General features: G+C 44.4%; 1 protein-coding gene across 1 annotated transcript in view; it reads right to left on the bottom strand.

Moving 5' to 3' along the window:
• Window positions 1-12,227: 12,227 nt before the first annotated feature.
• LOC107210490 (sodium- and chloride-dependent GABA transporter 3) overlaps window positions 12,228-21,748 on the bottom strand; it is a 45,153-nt gene continuing 35,632 nt past the window's right edge. Inside the window, exons 5-10 of the mRNA XM_015641388.2 lie at window positions 20,924-21,036; window positions 19,540-19,677; window positions 17,778-17,880; window positions 16,977-17,077; window positions 15,534-15,704; window positions 12,228-14,168 (exon numbers count right to left, since the gene is read on the bottom strand). Coding sequence (XP_015496874.2) covers window positions 14,016-14,168; window positions 15,534-15,704; window positions 16,977-17,077; window positions 17,778-17,880; window positions 19,540-19,677; window positions 20,924-21,036 — 779 coding nt within the window. The 3' untranslated portion in view covers window positions 12,228-14,015. The remainder of the gene's footprint in view (window positions 14,169-15,533; window positions 15,705-16,976; window positions 17,078-17,777; window positions 17,881-19,539; window positions 19,678-20,923; window positions 21,037-21,748) is intronic.

Genomic DNA, 21,748 nt, shown 5'->3' with positions numbered 1-21,748 from the left:
GAAAAATCAGCTTGCATGAGCTTAAATGGGCACAAGAAATCAAAAGTCTTTTGACTACATCAGGTTGAGGGCAAAATTTTCAGCTCCACTTGCATCCAGGAGAGCTCTTAGAAACCCTCCACAATCCACTGCAGATACCAAATTAAACTGAGCCCAGAAGCACCATCTCCCCACTTGAAGAGCTCTGCTGAATTAAGCAGGAATATTCCCCTGAAATCTCTTAAGCAGATTTTCCTGAAGTCACCAGAAACTTTGCACAGAAAGCCTTTTCCAGGCTACTCACCCTGCAAATTTGCTTTTGGACGTGTTGATCTGGATTTCTGAGGGTTCTGAATCTCCCCAGGTGCAGCAGGACAAGGTGTTGCCTGCAGAGCACAAAGGAGCCTCCCCTGGCTGGGAACCTTGCTCCAATCCTGGTTTTGTCCAGAATCCCAGCTCAGGGGTGTTTATATGAACTGCAAACCTGTTTAGGTGGAGCTGGGGGGGATTTAAGGTTTGGTGTGACATTCACAGAGCAGACTTGAGGAGGCCAAGCTTTGGACAAAGCCTCTCATGTTCCTTCTGCACCCACAGAAGGTCCCATAAAAAACCACCCCCTACACCCTGTGAGGTTTTGGCACGGCCAGAATGCCAAAATAATACAAGGGGTTGATCCCTTTCCTAAAAGGACTTCCAGAAAAGGGTTTCATTGCTGCTTCAGGCACTTAAATGATGTTTAGGGCCACTGGAGTGGTTTGTAAAACTTGCAGTAAAATGCACCAACAATCAGCCAGTGTAATCAAGCTCCTAATCAACCAAAATAGCTTGGAATGCACCACAACTACCTGTTACAAATCAGTTTTTGTTTTATTTTTATTGCTGTTTAACTCAAACCTTGGGGAGGTGCAGTAAAAGAAAGACAGAAGCAGACAGGGAGCTGCCAAAGCAAGGCCAGGTATTTTATTTTATTTTATTTTATTTTATTTTATTTTATTTTATTTTATTTTATTTTATTTTATTTTATTTTATTTTATTTTATTTTATTTTATTTTATTTATGGATAACTGAGGCCAACGTTGCTTGGTGAATAAAACAAAACATCTCTGTGGTGTTGAGACAATCAAGAATCCAAGCAAAAGAAGAAAAAAAAATAAGCATTTATTTTGCACCAATGGCTGCACCAGTGCCTCACAAGGGCTTTTATTGCCCACCCCCACCTCCCCAGCAGTTAAACATTTCAAAGAGTATCAGAGAACCCCAAAAAAGCATCACTGGTGTTGGACTCCCTTCAGAGGAGTTTGCAGCAGCCTTTCATCCCTCCAGGCTCAATTTTGGGGCAGAAGGTGGAAACACCTCAAAGCCCCCAGTCCCAGAGCACATTTCCTCTCTGGCTCTGGTCTCTGCAGCCTTTTCTCACCACAAACCTGGATTTAAAGCTGAGCTGAGCACATCCAGCCCTTACAAAAGGCTGGGAATGGGGTTTTGGCCACACCAACCCACAGAGCACCACAAGCCATGAGCTGGCACAGCCTCTAAAACAAGAAAGAAAACCTGTGGGGATATTTCCAGAATAGCAGGCACATCCCCTCTTTGATGACAGCCCTCACACATGAACAGAAAAAGAGAAGATTTGGAGTTGTTTTCACCCTGGTCTGTGCATCTTGCATTTTGTATTAATGTGCCTTTGGAAAGATCCAAGGGCTGAGTTTTCCTGCCCATTTAAATGAACCATAAAGAGGCACACGGGGGAAATGAAGGCCCTTTCCTGACACTTGTTTAAAGGGCTGAGCTATTTATGTGTCCCTGGGGAGGCATTCATTGATTTCCCAGAGATGAGCAGGGTAATGGAATTCAGAGATTTTCACTTGGAGTCACTGAGTCAAGTGCAGGTCATTAATGACCCAAGAGAATCACCCCTTTGCAGCAGGAGCTGTCTGACACCCCTGATCTCACCTCACCTTGCATCTCTCCCAGAGGAGCCCCAGATTACAATTTCTAGGATGGTCCCTCTGAGATTTCTACCAAAATTCCAGAGGAGCATCCACCAGGAAAGAGCTCCCTGCCTGCCAAACCCCTCCACAGCAAGGCTTGAGTAAAGAGAGAAACTTGTGTGACTCAGTCAGCTAATTACATAATTAAATTTTTGTACAGTGCCCTGACATTCCATTCTGCTGTAATATATGGTGAAATTACCCAGCTTGCCACAGAAGTTACATTTTGAACAGCATTCACTGGATTTTCCAGCTATCTCTATCTGCTATTAAACATATTTTAGGAGTAATTAGTGAGTCTCTTTAGATTTTAAGCACTGTCTGCAGCCTCTGTGCAATTATTTCAGCACCTTTTGTCACACTGGGAGTAAAAAGGAGGTGGAAGAGGGAGGGAGAACCAGCCCAGGCTGTGTGGCAGTGAATTGGACCAGGGGTTTGTAAAAGGTGGGAAGGGTAAGAGAGTCACAGCAACTCTGCTCAGCAGAGGTCAAGACATCACACCTGGATAATTTAAAATGTATTATCCAAGTTATTCCTGCAGTAATTCATGAATGGAGGGGCTCCTCTGGTGCCCTTAATGCTTCTCCACCCTCCCAAGCACCTGAAAAGATGATTCTCTATCTCTTTTAGGGGCCCACCCTCAATTTATAATTTTTGGTTGATTTGTGGTTCAAGATCTCTGTGCAGCAGCTCAACCCCATCACTTGCTGCTGGTCCCCAGGAGAGTCACTCCTCTACAGAGATATTTTGTGTTTGAGTTTTGTCATGGCACCATTCATGGGCCCTGAGCTAAATTAACTTTTGCCTTCTTTGAAAATGGAAAGTTGAGGGCAGGGTCAGATTTTACTGACTTTGGATTTGATTTGAACACCCAACTTCCACACTGCTCAGAAACTCTCAAACAGGTCAGGAAATGGGACAGAAAAAGAGTCAGAGTTGACATTTTCCTTCTTTGTACCTCCCAAACAGCCCCTGCAGCACAGTGAGGCTCTAGAAAGAACTCCTGAAACAGCCAAGATGAAACAAAAACCCAAATGAAAACCCAAAATGAAACCCAAAATGAAACCTGGGATGTTTCTGCCTGGTATAATGTTTGAGCTATCCACATCCTACATGGGAACTTCTGAATTATTTCACCCCTTTTGCTGAGGAGCCCAGAGATTAAGACACCCTGAGTTACAATGGAAATGTAAGGATTTGGATTGCCAAAGCACTCTGAGCTTTGTTAGGGTGACATCCAGTGGCATTGAAAGTTTTCTTGCTTGTGGCAGCATGAAGCAGAGAAATCTCTATTTGAGCAGGAGCAGCTGTGCAAACATTTCTGCTCAGGATCAGGTCAGTGACCAGAACAGGAGAAGCAAATGCATCAGCTGAACTCTCCAGGTTAAAGTAGGACATGGAAAGTGATAATATATTTATATAAATTACCTGCTGGTGTTGAGAAAAGCAGAACTCTCCACTTGATTATGGGATTAATGGAAATTTCTGAAGAGCAGGATCTGGAAATCCCAGCTCATTGGGTTCAAAGACACCCTTAAATCACCTCAGCAAAGCCCATTAATGCCATAACCTCACACTCTTCTGGGACCTGCAGAATTTAACCTGGGAAAACCTCTCTTCTGGCACAGCTTTTTACACAGAAAACACAGAAAAGGCAGCAGAACCTCAGAACCAGATCCCTGTACACATCTTGCTCCAAGCCTTGCAAAAAGGAATTAATTAATCAATTAATTTTTTAGTGGTCAAAACCAACAGGGAGATGAAACACTTCTCCACACAGGACACACTGAGAGCAGGAAAGGCTCCAGTTTGAGGCAGATGTCACAGGCCAGAAAGGAGGTATTGGAACAACTTGGACAAGTTTTGCCATTCCAGTATAAATTATAACCTGGTCTACTGCCTGCTGCTTCTGCCAGCTTAGGATCCAGATTAATTCACTGTTTCTTTTTTCTTATATAGACAGGCCAAATCTCTCAACCAACTCCAGCAGCAGAGCACAGTTCACACTGTTGATGGCAGAACCAAGCTCTATCCAGAAAATATTTTTTCTAAACCCAATTGTGCACTGATGTGGAGAATGCACTCCCATGTGAGCCCAGCTCCTCGGTGTAATCTGATGCTGCAAAGAACAGCACAAGAAGGACAGAGAGGGAGGATCTTTTCCAAGGAAGGAGCCACTGGAGTGGAGAATCAGAGCTGAAGTTGAACTTGGGGTGAGACAAAACCACAAAATTAGCAGCAGAACAGGCCAGTGGATTTCCCTCTGTCCCCCTCCTTCCTTTCCCACACAGTTCTTGGTGAAACAGGGAGGAAAATGTAGAAAAGGTGTTGAGGGATGACAGAATTATCACAGAACCATTTAGGTTGGAAATGCCCCCTAGGACTGAGCCCAGCCACTAAGCCAGCACTGTTCTGGTACTCCAGGTAAAAGTGACAGCAGAATTTAGGCTCAGCCTCCATCAATCTGCTGGGATGCACGAGAAAAGGAAATATTTCTGGTTTAACAGACACAGGACACTGTCCTGCAGCTGGTGCTTTAGACACTCTTTGTCCTGCAAGTTGAATGGTGCTGAAGAGCCAAAAGTACAACACAAACACAGCTTAACCAATGCAAAATTTGCTTCAAAAGACAAAATTGCCGAAGCAATTTCAAACATTTTTCCGAAGCAAATGCTGCTCAGACAGACAAATCTGGTTCTGACATGCTCCCCAAAAATAGCCATGTCAGACTCAGAATTTACATCTACATAAAGAAGGTTAATGAACCAGGCAAATTGTACTGCACAGGAAACAAATGCCAAATATTGCTCTTAGCTTTTTCTTGTGAGTCAGTGGCTGCTCTGGGAATGGGGGCACTGAAATAAATAGTAGCACATCCTCAGTGCAGTTGGAACATTCCAAAATGCCACAGAGCTGTCAGTCTGCATGTCAGAATCAATGTGCAAGCTTGTCAGGAGAAAAGCAGGGGCGATTTGGGGCCTGAAATAGTCACCAGCTTCTGGGGTTTATTAGTAGAAATGGAAGCAAGGCCACCTCAGGATTGTAAATCTGGCTCTTTGTTCAGAACTCTGCTGAAGTAATTTACTTTCCATGTGAAATCGTAAGAGATACATATTTATTCCTGCCTGAAAAAGAAATGCTCTAGTCAGAAGTGACAAGACAATTCAGATTATTTGAGGATGTTCAGGGCTCCAATCCAAGACTAAATCTGGAGGCATTAACAAGGTAAGGAGTTTGAGAGAGCAGAAGGATTTTGACCAATATTGACAAAAACTCAGCAAATGCAGATCCTTTGCAGGATCCCAGAATTCCCAGGGCAAACCCTGAGGGTCCAAGCTGGGGATTTCAAGGAATTCCCATAAATTAGAGGTGAAGGTCCTTGACAGACTGCCAAAGGTCCAGCTGCACATGTCCTGAATGAGAAACCTGCCAGTAACCACGATGGTGTCTCAGCTGGAGCCTCAGTGTGAATTAATCCTCACTTCCCTCCTCTCAGCCATGTCCTGGCCCATCTCAGGTGCTTTTCTCCTGTCACAAAGCTGCTTTTCAGCCCTGGTCACAAAGAAGACACAGAGATAGGGAAGGCTGTGCTGAAAATGCAAGCATGAACACAATTAAATATAAATTGCACTTTGTTCCCATTTTCCTTCACCTGCTGGTTTTCACCTGGGCCTCATCACCTCACACCTGGATACAAAACTATCTATGGGTGTTAATTACACCTGCTCTTAATTAAATATTGTTAAATTAAATGAAATTAAATATGAATTGCTCTGATTCCCAGATATTCAATGAGGAACCTCACAACCACTGTCCCCCCACAGTGGGGACATTTTAGTTGTGCAGACTGGCTGTTCTGAGATAAATATTGGGCAGGGTTCAGGCAGAGCAAGGATAAAGTGAGGGGGGAAAAAAAATTTGAATTTGACTTTCCAGGTTCATGTAATCTGACCTGAGCAACAAAGCCAGACATGAAATTTATGGGAGGCCTTTCCCACAGGATCTCGTGGTTTTCCCTCACACCACACGTTATTCCCCATAATTTAAACATCTATACCAGTCTCACTGGCAGCTCAGGGCAGTTCAGCCTGAAGCTTTATGGATATTTAAGAAAGAAATGTCATTATATCCTCTTGTAAAGACTCACTGCATTCTTTGCATCATGATTGAGATCCAAGGAAACCTCTCCTGACCCTCTGTCTTCCAGCTTTGTGGACAAACTGATTTTGTGTAGGCATGTGCTGCCATCTAATGATATGGAAACCAAAACTTTAGAATAAAAAACCTCAAAATTGTATTTAAAAAAAGCCCATCCAGCTGCAGAAGGGATTTATAAATTTTATCACCCGGAACGGGGAAGGACAAATCCATGTGGGAAAAGCTGAGGGAAGAGCTGGGTGTGAGGTGTATTAGATCCAAAGGCAGGTTCAGACTGCTTCTAACCAAAAGGTGTCCCCAGAGCACCGCAGAAATTCTGTGCAAAGGTTGAGGAGCACCTGCAGGCCAGGGCTGAGGCTGCCCTGCACCTGCCCTCTCCCCCAGCAGCACAGGAACCTTCCCCAGGGAGCTGCTGCCCCCCTGCCCTGCACAGGACACAAGAACCTTCCTACAGTTTCTGTTCTGAAATGGAACTTGCAGCCGGGAGAAATCTGATTTTTGTGTGAGGTTTCACTCCCTATATCCTTGATGAGAAGAAATTATCTGTCTCTGGTAATTCCACGTAAAGGCAGAGTGGTGGCTGCTGCAGGGAGCAGAATTGCAGTGTGCACAGTTCCCTGAGTCTGAGGGTTCCTCAGACAGCCCTATCAGCCCATGAAATATCCACATTTATTTAGTAACAAACCCAGAGAAGTAGAACCACATTTCCTGCCCCCAGTGCTGCCTCCTCCCTCCCTCCTGCCTGCAGATTCCTTCCCAAAACAGAGCTCACAACATAGCTTCCCATGGATTGGATCATTTCACACAAAACCCCCAAACTCTATAAAAATACAGCTAAATTGAACTCCTTCAGCTGAATAGTTAAAGATTTATTTCACCTAGCTACAACAACTCAAAGGACACTGATCAGGCCAGAGAGGCACAATAGGGTTAGTCCAGACTATGTGTTACATTCCCAACAAAAACACACTTGGCTTTGTCAATATCTGCTGAAAAAAACCCTTTAATTACAACAATTTTAAAATTTAAACCACTTTACTTGAATTAGCCAAATAATTAGGATTTTTTTTAATTAGCAACAGCACTGTAATACACAGAGCAGGTTTGCTGTTCAACCTGCAGGGGTGGGGTGGATAAAACAGGGGTTTGAGGAGGCTGAGCTTGCCAAGTGTGGGAATAATTGAGGAAAAACTTGCACATTCTGTGAATCTAAAACCCACAAAAAATTTGCCAATTCAAATCACAAAAAGGCCTCTGAGAAACCAATGAACAAAACCACAAACTCCAGAAGTAACAACACTAGAAAATGAGCTGAAAAATCAAGCTGCCACCCCTGCTTGCTGCGTGCTCAAAGGAAGGAGAGACCACAGTTCTCCCACAGTTCCTCCTTCCAGCTTCTTCCCAAAAATCCAACTTCTTCCAGCCTTCTCTCCCTGTCACTTCATCCTCCTTCCCCAGTCACAGTCATTGTGTGCAGCCAAATTATTTTAATTAATGCAATTAGCTAATAGCCTCCAACAGCCCTTTCCCCTTCTGCTCCAGCAGCAGAGGCTGCACTGGCAGCTGAACATGTTGAAGGGGAGGCTCAGATGTAGAGAAGGGCAAGGACAAAAGTGGTACCTACAGGAGGTGGGAGAGGAGGAATCTGTGCCCCAGGAACCCAAAAAAGTTTCCTGTGAAGTCTCAGGAAAGAGCTTGGCAAACAAGCAGAGACTTCTAAGCACAACCTGGGCTGGTTTGCTGGAAATAAGTTCTAAAAATAAGCAGGAAAAATTGAAACCTGATTTAAGTGGCACTTGTATCACATCATGCCTTCATCCCTGCAAACAGCACACAGAGGTTCCTTGTTCCTGTTTTATCTTAATGGCCTATTCTGCTCTTATTTCTGTTTTCTGAGCTGGTCCCGAGTTCTTTGGCTTGTGATTTTTGCCTGCATTTCAACTCTGACAAAAAAAGCTGGGAAAGGAAACCAAAGCACCAAAACCCAGCAAGATGATAAAGCCCAGAATAATTCCTGGGGAGGTTTCTGTTGGAGTTGGCACATTTGTTCTTCTGGGTGTCTCCAGAGCAGGCAGAGCTCCTGCTGCTCCAGCCACAGAGGGCTGTGAGCACAAACACAGCCCTGACACCCCTGTCACGAGTGAATAACCCACAGAAAGCCTGTCCTTGTCAGGAAAATCAATCCACAAACACCAGAGGTTTATGTCCAAAAAGGAGGCAGAGGAGTCCTCTTTATTAATAAAGGGGATAAATTAATTATTAATAAAGGGAGAGGCCATGGGGCATTTCCTGTGGGGTCTCTCAGATTTTTAGAGGACACAGCCTCCTTTTTATCCTAATTTCCCTGCCACATTTCCCTCTCCCTTTCCCCACTGCCTGAGGCGCTTGAGAAGTGCAGGCTTCCCAAACCACCTAAATACAGACCCCCTTCTAATGCATACCCCCGTTTTTCTTTTCCTAGGGAATTTCTGGTTCCTCCCATTGCTTCTGCCATCCCTCAGCACCTAGCTTCATCTACCAGCAGACCCCCAGTTTGCTTGTGAAGACAAACCTGTCCTGGCTTCCATTGAGCTCTGGTGAGGGCACAGGGGCCGTGGCTTGGCCGTGCCCCCCTCCCTGCCCTGCTGGGTGTGTGGGTGCCAGGGCTGGGACACCAGGGATGAGCAGTCCCACGTCACTGCTGCTGCCAGAATTAGCCCTGGCCTGGAGCTGCCTGCCCAAATAGCTGCTGTTTGCTCTTCTGAGCATGGCATGCCTCCACTGCAGACAGTTTCCAGCCCTTTGGGAAGAGGGAGGGATGATTCATCCGTGAGGAGCAGGGGAAGGAAGGGGGTGTTGGCAGCCCCGGATCTCAGAGCTCCTCAGATGTTTTACAACAGAGTTGAAGAAAAGCTGCTGTGCCTCTTCCAGAGTGGGATGGAGAGGGGATTGAGGGGCTGGATTAACCAGCACACTCCAGTATTTTGTCATTAACCATTGCTAGCAAGGAATTCTTGACTATCCTTTTTTAATTGGAATGCCACAAGGACTCCCTAATTCTAAAAGCCATCACAGTCTGGAAGGAGCCTCTCCATCAGCTGACAGCAACATCTTGGGAGAAACAGGGGCCTGGCTGTGGCTTCTGGCACAGAGAAGTGCCCAGGAGTGGCACAGTCAGAGAGGAGTGGAAAGGTTTTGTCAAAATCCATAGCACATTTTCCTTATTAGAGCCAGGCTTGGGTAGTCAAGATGAGAAAAAGCCTTTAAGGAAATAATTTAATTTCCTGTGTTGCAGGCTGCTGTATAAGAGGGTGTATAAGGCATTTCCTTGCTCAGGGGGAAAGAGCAGATTTTTTTCATGAGTGTGTTGTGCATTAAAGCAAGAATTTCTCCCTCTGCATGGGCCAGAGGTATTACAAAGGATCATAGAAAAATTTGGATTGGGAGGGACCTCAAAGCCCATCCAGCTCCACCCCTGCCATGGCAGGGACACCTCCCACTGTCCCAGGTGCTCCCAGCCCTGTCCAGCCTGGCCTTGGGCACTGCCAGGGATCCAGGGGCAGCCACAGCTGCTCTGGGCACCTGTGCCAGGGCCTCACCACCCTCACAGGGAACAATTCCTGCCCAAAACCCCATCCATCCCTGCCCTCTGGCACTGGGAGCCATTCCCTGTGTCCTGTCCCTTGTCCCCAGTCCCTCTCCAGCTCTCCTGGAGCCCCTTCAGGCCCTGGAAGGGGCTCTGAGCTCTCCCTGGAGCCTTCCCCAGCTGAGCTCCCCCAGCCTGGCTCCAAAGCAGAGGGGTCGGGCCCTTTCATTACTTTTGTGTCCTCCTTTTGACTTATTCCAACAGCTCCACATCCTTGTTATGCTGCAGGCCCCAGAGCTGAACGCTCCAGGCACCCAGAAGAGCATAAAAGCACAAAAATCAGAGCACAAAAGATCATCAGAGGGGGCAGGGAGTGAAACCATGGCTGGGAGGTCATTTCAATTCAGCAACTGGAATTGAATTGAAGATGCAATTCCCTTCCCTGTGGCATCTCCCTCCAGCAGCAGCTTCTGGCTGGGCAGGGAGCTGGGGGCACTGGGAGCTTGGGTTGGGCAGGGTTTTCATCCCCAGCAGCTCCCAAAGCAACTCCCTGCATGGCCCTGACACAAAACCAGCAAAACCAGCCATGGGTGTGAGGGAAGGGGCAGCAGCAGGAGAGTGGTGGCTAGTCTGCATTTTATTTATATATATGGGATTTATATAATTTATATTTATAATCTTTATTTATGTTGTATATTTACATTTATTTATGTTTTCTATTTATATCTATATTTATTTATATCTATACCTTATATAGATATTTAGATTTTTATATTTAATAACAGTGACATGAAGTTGTGACCCCAGGGAACTTCAGTTTCTCTCAGCCACAGATTTGCTGCATGACCTCAAACAAGTTTCTAAACCTCCTCTTGTTTTTCAGTTCCCCACTTCACATCAAGGGACACTTGTCTGTTCTACCAGGGTAGCTGTGATTATTTAATTCATTGGGGGAGTGTCATGTAAAGTATATCCATCTAAACTAAAATACACAGAATGGGGTTTTCCCATTTCCTTTAATTTTTGAGAACAAAGTAAGTAGATGAAATCTTGTGCCCTTCAAAACCAAAGGGAACCTTTCTTTGCATGAAATGTTACATAAACTTTAGTGGTTGTTCGTTTTTATTGTAGTATTTTTAATAATTCCGCAAATACTTCAGAAAAGGGCAGTTTGTTCCTACTGCATAAAAAATCATCACCACAGAGCTGGGTTTTTTTACATTTCTCCCTTATATAGTTTAAAAAAAAAAAACAAAGAACAATTAGGAAATTTACCCTCCCACTTCCCTCCCCACAAAAAGAAAAGAAAAAAACAACAAAAAACCTGTGTTTTATTTTTTAAATCAGTAAAGTGTTAAGGAAGTCAGCTATGAGGAGCACACAGAGCACAGCACATCAGTAACACGGGGGATGCTTTAGACCATGGCAAGCCCAGGTGAAATGTTCCCAGCAGCTCCTGGACACAGCACAGCTCTCCTGCAGGGGCTTGGATGAGGACAGAGCTCCAAAGGACTCACATTTTTCTCCTACAACAAAGTTTATCCCAATCCCAGTAATACAATTCCTCTCTAGGCCTGGATCTCAGGGACACCTCAGTGCCCCAGGCCCCAAAAAGTCTGACCAAAAGTGAGTTGTGGGGAGCAAACTGGGGCTGAATGACTTCATTGCCTGCAGCTGGAATTGGAGGATGAAGCCCGATATGGAACTGGAGCAAACTGGTAATTGTGTGAGAAACTGGTGCCCATTGTCCGTGCTGGCTGCAGCCTCTGGGAGGCTTTGGCTGCCCGAGGTGTGCCTGGGGAAGGCCTTCAAGAAATGCCCACTTTATTCCCTCCAGGGGACGTTTACTGTCCCATCTGGGGCACCACAAACCCTGAGGCAGCAGTGAGGGCTGCCCTGGCCCCTCTGGGGTCACTTTGTGCCCGTGGATGGCCCCAGGAGCAGGGGCTGCACCTCATGGCACTTCCTCAGGATCCTCATTGCCGAGGGGATGACACTGAGGTCCAGGCCAAGGGCAGCCTGAAGGTTCTCAGGAGTCCTGAAATCCAGGCCAAGCACAACCTGAAGCTGCATCTCCCTCCACTGACCCAAAAATATCTTGGCATTCTCCCTGGGAGGGACCAGAGGCCACCCCAAGGCCCACGTGTGGCTCTGGGGCCTTGGTTCTGCGGCCTGGCCCAGGAAGGGACATTGGGTCCCAAACATTCCTGACTTGTTGGGACTTCCAAAAATGTGAATTCCTAGATTTTGGGGTGTCAATTCAGTATCTGCATTGTATATAAATCAATCTGTGGTTTCAATTCTGGGAACATTTCTCTCCCAGTATGGTTTTCCCATGGAACTGAGTTTTGGCTCCGAGGGAGGTCAGCAGGCACAAAATGATGGTTCTGTGCCTTCCTAAATCCAGGTTTCTTTTAAATGTCCTGCCCCAAGCACCTCCCAAGGGAGATGTGCAAACAGGATTTATGGGATTTGAAGTCCTCTGCTAGGCTTCCACACCTTGTCACACACAAAATAAACCCCTACAAATAAGGTAATGTAAAAATGAAATGGCTCTATTAGATTTAATGAAGTGACTCGAGACAAAGCAGTTCCATAAAAATGCTTTTTTTAAGAAGTAACAGCAAGAGCTTAGAGAAGTGCTGACTGCAGGTACAGTTCTAGCCAATATTAAAGTATAATTAGTGATTTCTAGGGAAATATTTTCTTGGGAGAAGGTCAGGAGCCGTTTCTGTTGCTGACAACTCCAGGTGCTGTGTCTGAGCTCCGGTGGGTTGGAGTTGCAGAGAAGGCAGCAGGTGTTATGACATTTCTTCTGGGCTGTCTCTTGTCTCTCCCCAAAAATCCTGTGCTGTGCAGGATGATGTTCTTCCACAGGTTCCTCACACAACCATCAAATAACAAAAACAAGCCAAGAAAAAAAAATGTCCAGGACAAATAATAGTGTTTGGAATATTATTAGGTAAAAAAAACCCACATCCTAAGGACACAGTTTAGGGGTTTTGCTACTGGGGCATCTGCACACCTCCTGGAACAAGCATCCAGCAGCTGGATCCATGTACAAAATCAGCTTTAAAGCCTGGCAGTCAGCCCAGAACAAGGCCTGACAGGACAGAACCAGCGCTGCTGCCTCTGTGACACCGAGGGTCACAGCAGGCCTGTGTGAATCCCTGGCCCTGCACCACACAGAAATGACCTCCTGGGACTCCTGCAGAGAGAAAGGACATTACCCCAACCTTCTGCTAAAGAAATTCCTCCTCTGGCTTCAGTCCAAGCCTCGATCCCATCCAGGGCACAGGAATCAGTGCCTGATCTTAGGGGACCTGGAAAGGACCTTGAAGAGGAATCAGAACACCCTGAGTTGGAAGGATCATCCAGTCCAACTCCTGGCCCTGCACAGGACAGCCCAAAACCCCACCCTGTGCCAGCAGAGGAGCTGTGTAGTGCTACACATCGGCATTGTAGGATCCTGGATTCCTTTAGAGGGGAATGAGTTGTTGTACAGACACAGAAAGCCCTAAACTTTTCCCCTCAGAACATCTCCAGCTCTGTGAAATAACCTTGGTCTCCTGTTGGAGGAGCACAGACAAACAGGGGTCACTCCTGGGGGTGGGAAGTGCCAGCCAAAATTCAGGAGCAGCCGCCCAGGGAGGAAGATGCACAGCTTTGGGAGGTCTCCTGAGGAGCACATCCTGTCAGAGACCAGGAACTTACAGCAGCATAATTCAGAGCCCTTCAGAACCAGCCTCTGTCCAATCTCCAGGAAAACAGTGGCTCAGGATGGGCTCATTCCACATTTCCAACCCTGATGAAGCCAGTGGAGGGTGGAGAGAAGGAGGTGGGAGCAGCTGAGGCGCTGTCAGCATCACCAAACTCACCCTGAAAGGAGAATTCTTCCCAAGCAAACCACAGGACAGGCTGGTGCCTTTTATATACACACATGGACAGCTGAAATGGTCTGAAATGCTTACAGGTTAGAAGGTCTATACAACATTACACCTGCCACAAATCAAAGTAGAAAAGTTTTACAGCACATTATACAGGTCCCTCTAAAGTCTAAAAAAAAAACCAAACATTGACTGGAATCACCATATTACAAGAAGTCATCACTAACAGACAATATAATACTATTTCTTTTTCTTTTACAGAATCATTATGGATAGAGTAATTTAAAAAAATCACTTTTTAAACAAGTATACAATTTTCACTTTAAAATTAACTGGTTAATAAAATTCTGTGCAAAACAAGCCAGCTTCTATAATTAAGTGAATTTATTTATTTCTTTATACAAAAAAAAATAAAACAACAAAAAAAAAGTTCTTTCAGAAATGTGTTTCCTTTTCTGTGATGGTGGAAATGGTGCCATCTCCTTTCAGTTTGGCATCGCAGTCATTTATTGCTGCAATGTAGGCTCCTCCTCCGAGCTTGCCCCGCATTTTCAGGTCTGAGCTAGGTGTAATCAACTTCCTGAATTTCTAGAAAATTGGAGAAATTGGAAATTGAATCATTAAAATTGAAATCATTACGTTTTTCTTGGTCACAGACACACCTCTCTTTAATAGATCAATTATAAAAGGATTTTCTCCTGCACGTCTGCTTCTCATTTATTGCCCTGTTGTGGGCACATCCTCAGACCTGCAGGCTGCACAATTCTGGGTAAATCCCACTGGACCAAAGAAGGCAGAGTGAAATTTTTATTTCCAAAAACCAAAGTGAATTTTTATGCTGATTTAATCACCCCCTTTTATGAAGACACTCAGCACTGTGTCTGTTCTACAGGTACATTTTGTTTCTCATTTTATCATCAATGATGTTCACTGGAAAAAACAAATAAACCAGTGACAGCCAAGGTGTATTAAGGTGTGATAAAGAAAAATATCCTTTGTCTTTTCTTTGAGCAATGACATCCACAGCAAGGTTGCTGCTCACAGCAGGAAGTTGGCTCCCCAAGAAGCTCCCAGCTGTGATTAAAACAATCCTCTTGTCATCCTGGCAGGGAAAAGATAAGGACCTGTCTGCAGTGCTGCAGCTCCAGCAAAGTCTGCTCACCTGCAGGGACAGGTGGGGCTGCTGCACTGAGGAAATACTGAATGTTTAGATTTGTGCAGATTTCCTTTTTTGACTCTCTGAGACAACTAAATCATGGGTGATTCACTTTTAGTTGATATGCGCAGTAAAGATTTCCTAGGCAGCCTCCAGGCTGTGTTTAATCAGCTGAATGGAGTCTGTGCAATGTGGACAAATCGAGGCTTTTCTGCAATGCTGAAATCCCAAATGGCTGAATAAGGTTTGTATTTTTGTTTCTTCTGCTATTGATTCCTTCATTGCCTTTCTTTGGGGCTCCCACAGCAATGAGAAACTTTCCAAGCTTAAATTTGATAATAACCTCAGTCTAGACCTAACCTGACACCAAATGTCAGAAAATTGCCCTGAATCTCTTTATTTGGCTGAGTTTCTAATTTAGAGAACTGAAATTAAGAAAACTGTACAGAAAATGGGACTGTGGGCAACCCAGCTCCTGGAGAAAATCCTGGCAGCACAAACAAAAACCATGGAAAAAGGCAGCTGACCTGAGGAAATGGCTGATACAAACTCTGAGGGATTTGGGTGATGTTACAGACATTTTAAGCTACAAATTGTGCTGGGAACAGAGCACCTTAAATCAATAGTTTTGTTTAGTTTACCACTGGCAGCACAAAACCCAAGAGGAATTCAGAATAAACCAGAGAAAGTTCAGAATTCTCTTTCCAGCGGCGACTGAGAGCCCTAACTGGGGGATGCAGGTGAGGACTCCCAGCCCTTTCCCAGCTCTTTTTCCAGCACCACTAGATATCTCTCACCTCCATGAAGGTGCCTTCTGTCTTCCAGAGCTTGATGCAGATCCAGAGCGGGATGCAGACCATGGAGGAGAGCGCCATCATCCACCCGATGCCGTAGCCCCAGTCAGGGTAGATGTACACGTTGTTGTATTTCAGGGGTTTGTATTTCACCAGGAAAAAGATGAAGATTCCCTGAATCAAGCAGAGATATTGTCAGAGGTATTTGTGGGCAAACCATGCACGTGTAACAAGGATTTGGCTGAGGGTTTAGGCCAGACCAGGCTCTCTGAGGAGGAAAAGCAGAGGGAAGCTCTTCACCCAGAGAAAAAAAACCCACCAGCAACATCCTCTCTGCTGTACAGCTTAAATAACACATCTCAGAGGCTCCTGCAGAAATGAGCAACCTTTCAAGTTTAATCCTATTTACCACTTGATGACAATAAACCCTGCACTTTGATGGCAAGCAGCACCTGGGCAGGAAAGATTAAGTCTTGCTACAGCTACAGTGAACCAGCTGTGATTAAGTAACTTGAGCTGGGTTTTCTCCAACCTGTCAGGATGAAAAAGGAAAGCCAAAATTTTTGAAGTTACTTTAATCCACTGTGTGTACCTGCAGTTTTGCAGGCCAATGCTTTCATCCTGCCAAAAACACCAAAAAAAAAATCTGTTTAAATTTCTAATCAGGCAGCTTGGACCATTTGGATGCATGAAATAGAGAAAAGCTACCGTGTCATTTTGTCCAACGTGGTGAAACAAGTGCACAAGAGCAAATGGTGGAGAGGTCATTTCAGAATTGGTGCAAATGAGTCAGAAATTTTGCTAAGTTTGCAAATGAGAACCTGGATCTCAATGTTGCCCAGCTCCTGTGGTTTGCAGCTGCCATCATTGGAGTATTACACAGCTGGAAGGGGTGTTGGCATCCAATCCTCAGTTTTAAGGGCAATCAGATCATGTTGCTTTTGGAACTTTGTCCCTGTGACACTGCCACAGATCTGCAGAGCTGGCACAGCTTCCTTCCCCTCCCTCATGCCCGTGGGATGGACTCTTGGCCTCTCCTACTACTTTTAAAAGTAAAATACATCTGGTCTCCTTTGGGAAATGTCCATACCCCAGAGAGAGAGGAGAAAGGAGGAGAAGGCAGCAGAGGACCCAGCACAAGTCTGGAGGAGCTTGAGCCGTGTGCTGGCACACAAGGTGCATTAACCACAGGGAAAAACATCTCTCTCATTCTGGCAAATGTTCTTCTAGTGTCCTGGCATTATTTTTGTTCCTATGACTGTACATACTAAGATTTTTCACAGACTATTTAACAACTTTTACAGATCCTACAGAATGTTTTTTTATTTTAAATACATGCTACAAATCAATAGGCTTTTTTCTCAACTATTAGCCACAGCAAAATTATTAAAAAACATGTACAGAAACCCCTCTTTAAAACAAGTTATTTGGACATTCTGTACTTACTGCACAAATACCTGGAGTTAGGACCATCCAGCACCATTTAATCAACGACACAGGTTTGTACCCGATCATGTCTTCAATGTTCTCATAAAAGCGATTGCTGCCTGCCCAAAAAGCAAAGGAAAAGCAGATGAAGAGTGCACATGGAAGGGGTTGTGCAGGTCAGGATTTAAAGCAGGGAAGAGAAAGCACAGACAGAGCTGGGAAGGCTGAAGCTGCTGCCTCTTTCCCTGGAAAACTCCTCCCTGCCATCTGCCCTGTGCTCATGGCAGGGGTTGATATAAAATTCCTGCTGCTAGAAAACTTCTGGTGCTATAAAATATTGATTTCATACAGATCATTGCATCTCTTATCAGAGATGGAGATTTCATTAGTGTGGTGCAAGCTGTCACAAAAATATTAACATTTCCTTTAGTTCTGCTCTCCTTTTTCCTCCATACCTTAAGTTTTGCTTTCCTTCATAGCATGAATAAATCTAATATATTCTGCTTAGTTGACTTATTCTCTTTGTTGTAGAATCAGGTTGTGAACAACCCCAGTCCAAGAGTATCTATTTTATATATAAACATATTTAGATGCTATGAGCTCATGTGTGAAGCCAAGGATAGCTGCTCACATGTGATCTGCACTTCTGTGTTGTTTTACAAAGTGAAATTATCTTTGTGGAGAAAAAGGCATTCATGACTATTTTTTGGGGCACAGGAACGTGGAGGGTCCCATTCCATACGAGCACAAGGTTCTCACTTTGCCTTTATGCAAACAGGGAATTTGGATAAGAAAAACAGAGCAATTTTTATCACTCACCGTACACCCAGCCTATGCAGACACACTCAAATATGGCAACAAAGAGCAGGCACATCCCACTGGCTGCATAGGAGTCAAAGAGCTGAAAGACATACATCCCACCCTGGAGGAGAAATAGGAAAGGGAAAAAAAATATTGGGTTGGCACCGGCGGCAATATTTCATAGCAAATCTGTTTTAATTACATCGTCAAGCTGTTGGCTCCCTGGCAATCTTCCTACTCAAGTTGGTTCCTTCTTGAACAAAGAATATTCATTTCTTGTTTTTTTTTTTTTAACTCTGCACTTCCTTTAGGGTGGTAAATCTGGAGTGAAGTAAATTTGGTTTTATTTGCAAAAATGCTGTCCCGCCTCCCTGCTTTTCCCTCAGTTTGTTATCACATCGAGCTGAAGATATTCCCAAGAGTTTCTGACCTCCAGATCCTGGCTCTGTGTCTGTGTTATTAATATGTAAAATAATTAATTCAACTGTGGGGAAAGGAGGTAAAATCTGTAGCTGCTGAAATCCCTCTGTGATGGTGCAGGGACTACAAAATGAATAAAGTGACTTAAAAAGTGTGAATTCAACTCACAGACTTTGAGCCACATAACTGAAACAATTCTTTCTTATTTCTCACAAAGAAAAAGAAATAAGAATCATCCAATCAATAACATTATGGGTAAAGTAATTAAAATGATATGGATAATATTAAAATTTTTATGTGAGACAATCATTTATCACATTTGCATTTAATATTGAAATAATGAGGAGGAGGAGTTCACAAGTGAGCATTTTAATAAAAAGGGATGCTAAAGAAGGAAAAAGGGGCTTGAGATGAGCCCTCAGTTGGAATTTAATGTTTTTTGGGGAGCTCATGAGATCCATTACATCTCAGACAACTTTCTGCAGATGGAAGAGAATCCTAAAAGTAGGAAGAAACCTAAATTTCTACTGCAAAGTCATCATGGTGAGGCTCAGCAAATACCTGAGCAAAATGCAGATTTAGAGATCAACCAAGACAGTAAAAGGTAAGGACAACAAAATCCCTGCAAGGATATTCCTGCAGTTTGAAGAACTTGTTTCCCCTTCACTCTTCAGATTTATATTTCTTTTAGCCTGTATATCTTGATAATAAGAGATAGTCTTCTCAGTACTCTGCTCAACACAAGCTCTGTGGAGGGGTTATTCCAAGATTTCCCATTTTACATAGCCAAGATGATTTATTTCACTGAGAATAAGAATGATTACAGGTAAATATAAAGTATACAAGTATAAAAAAAAATCTGTTTGATGCATTTTTTCACACAGAGCATTGAACCTCCTATCAGAGAGGGAGATTTGATTAGTGTAATTAAATATTAATGGTCCACATTCTAGATTATTCCAAACTGGAGGGGACACAAAAACTTTTGCTCAAAACCAAAGATGGTTTAATTTCCTCTTTTCACTTCATCCTTATTGTTTTTTTCCATCCAAAATGTGGTTGTTCCTGCCCAGGGTAAGCAGGCAGAAACCACGATCAGTGTGTGTGGTTGGCTGGTGCAAAGCAGATGGAATTTCCTTGGCTGTGCTGTGTATTTTTGATTAAGACATTTCCTGAGCTCAGCCGATAAAACGAGGCCGCTTTTCCCATTGCAGACGTTACACAGGAGCTGACAACATTCTCTCGAGTATTTTGTTGTCACGTTCCTGACAGGGAAATTTGTCTGTGGCAAAGATTCTTGTGCTTGATCTGTTGTGATTTCAAGCACAAACTGTTTTCCTCTGAGCCAGGCAGCTCTCACCTCAGTTAACATGATGAGGCCGAGGAAGTAGGACACGACGGAGAGGCCGAGGATGAGCAGCTCCCTCCTGTAGCCCCTGCGGAACACCTTGGGGTACATGTCCACCACAGCTGTCACGATGCTCTCCACACACACAAACTGCAACAGAGGACAGCAAGGATCCAGTGAAATCTGCTGCTGGGATTGGGATTTGCCACCTCACACTGTACATTTCCTCCTGTGTTTTCATCACAGAGGGTCGGTGATCCCTGGGGACAGCCCGTAAGCAGAAACTCAAACTGAAAGGAACATCTCCCAGTGGAAAAGTCCAAAGTTATGTATTTCCACCAAACTCAAACAGTTGGATCTCTCTGATATCATCCCAGATTGCATTTGCCCTGCAGCAGGTGGATTAAATGAAAAGGAAGCCTTTCAAATGTGGCTGGAGTGGGAATTAAATAACGTACAAAGCCTTCAATGGATCTCCAGGCACTTTTTCCATGCATCCTCCAACCTGCTACAGGAGCAGCAGGCTTTGGGGAAAGTTCTCTCCATGAAGAGAGAAGTTCCCAGAGCTGTTGAGTGCCCAAGCCAGGAATTCTAACAAAGGAGGGCAGGAACATGTTTGGCATCTTTAAACATCAAGAAAAATCAAAAAGCCTGAGCTTCTTACTCAGGGCTCTGCAGCAAAGTTTCTAAAACAGGGCCCAAAATAGACATTGGAATAGTCAAGAGCAAAATCCAGGAACTGCTCACTTAAAAAAAAAAAAAAAAAAAAGTCAAAAAATAAAGACTTAAGAACCTGTTAGATCATTAAAAAGAGTGGCTATTAAAACATTAAGTTTAATGATTGGAAATGTCATGCAGAACAAGCACTGCTGAGCTTTAGAATCATAAATTTTCTGAACCCAGTCATGCCAAGGGCTGAGCTGCATGCTAAAACACCCAGGCACGTCACATTTCTCTTCAAGCAGCTTTTGCAATTTTTCCAGTCACACAGGGACAACGACTTTTGTGCTGCCCCTTTGCTGCAGGCTGTGGCTGCACATCCCTTGCTATGGTATCTTGCAGTAAAAATACACCATAGGAAATTACATTATCACTATCTGATATTCAGCTTCAAAGTTCAGTGCAAAGTGCTTTAAAAAGAGGCTGTTTTTTTACTGAAGTGTGGATTTTAATCAGCCCTGCTGAAGTTCAGACTGATTTCTGTGTTAATAATGAAAGCTGGAGTCAGGCTGAAGCAGCCCTTGCAGTGAATCATGAAGGGATATCCAGCATCACAACTAAGATTTAAAATAGCAAAGAATTAAGTTAGGGGTCAGTCTTTCACCAGGCTGTTAGGTGTGATTTCCAACTGTTGGGGAGGCTAAAAAAAATCATTGGAATGGGTTTTGTTCCCCACCTGACTGTCCAAGCCCAGGAAGATGAGCATCATGAAGAACAGAGCTGCCCACAGAGGAGACAGAGGCATCATGGTGACAGCTTTAGGGTAAGCAATGAATGCAAGTCCTGGTCCTGGAAAGGAATAAAGAAATGCAAAGTTTATACTTTTGTGGGAGTTTGAGATGGAGCTCAGCTCCTCCAGAGCAGCCTGAGCTGTGGGAGAACAGCATTGCTGACAGCAAAATGTACCTGTGGCTGAGCAGGGCTCACTCAGCATCACTTACCAGATGTTTTATCTGGACACACCCATTTTCTCACTCTTCCTCTCCTGCTCCCTTCCCCAGCCCAGCGTGGAAACTGAGTGAGTGAGCAGAGTGTGGATGCTGAGCTGCTGCTCAGGGTCAGCCCACCACAACCTGACTCTTCTGTCATGGCACAGAAGAGGAACTAAACCCGAGACTGAACACCTTGACAAACTCTACCTCTCTCATAGCCTAACAGTTATCAGTACCTTATTCTGAGGCTTATCAGAAATGGCACAGCCCTGCCTGCATCCTGGCCAAAGGATGCTCAGCTTCTGTTCAGACCTCCCAGTGCTTTATGTTCCCCTTTTTTTGTGTGGATGTGCAGCACTGCAAACATCCCTGAATAAATCATAGCTGCTGCTCCTGTGATTGCCTTATATAATTTAGGAACATATCCTGGAATCTTTATTTTTTCCCTAACCTGGTGCAAGGCAAATGCTGGTTCCCATCCTGCTTTGTGGTTTGGGTGCTGCTGCTGCTGTGAGTGACATTGGCTACATATTTAGAGAAATCTTCAATATAGAACATTTTTGTAGCAG

Source organism: Parus major, chromosome 12 (assembly GCF_001522545.3).
Source record: "Parus major isolate Abel chromosome 12, Parus_major1.1, whole genome shotgun sequence".
Taxonomy (NCBI): Eukaryota; Metazoa; Chordata; class Aves; order Passeriformes; family Paridae; genus Parus; species Parus major.
This window is presented reverse-complemented; position numbering and strand designations above follow the sequence as displayed.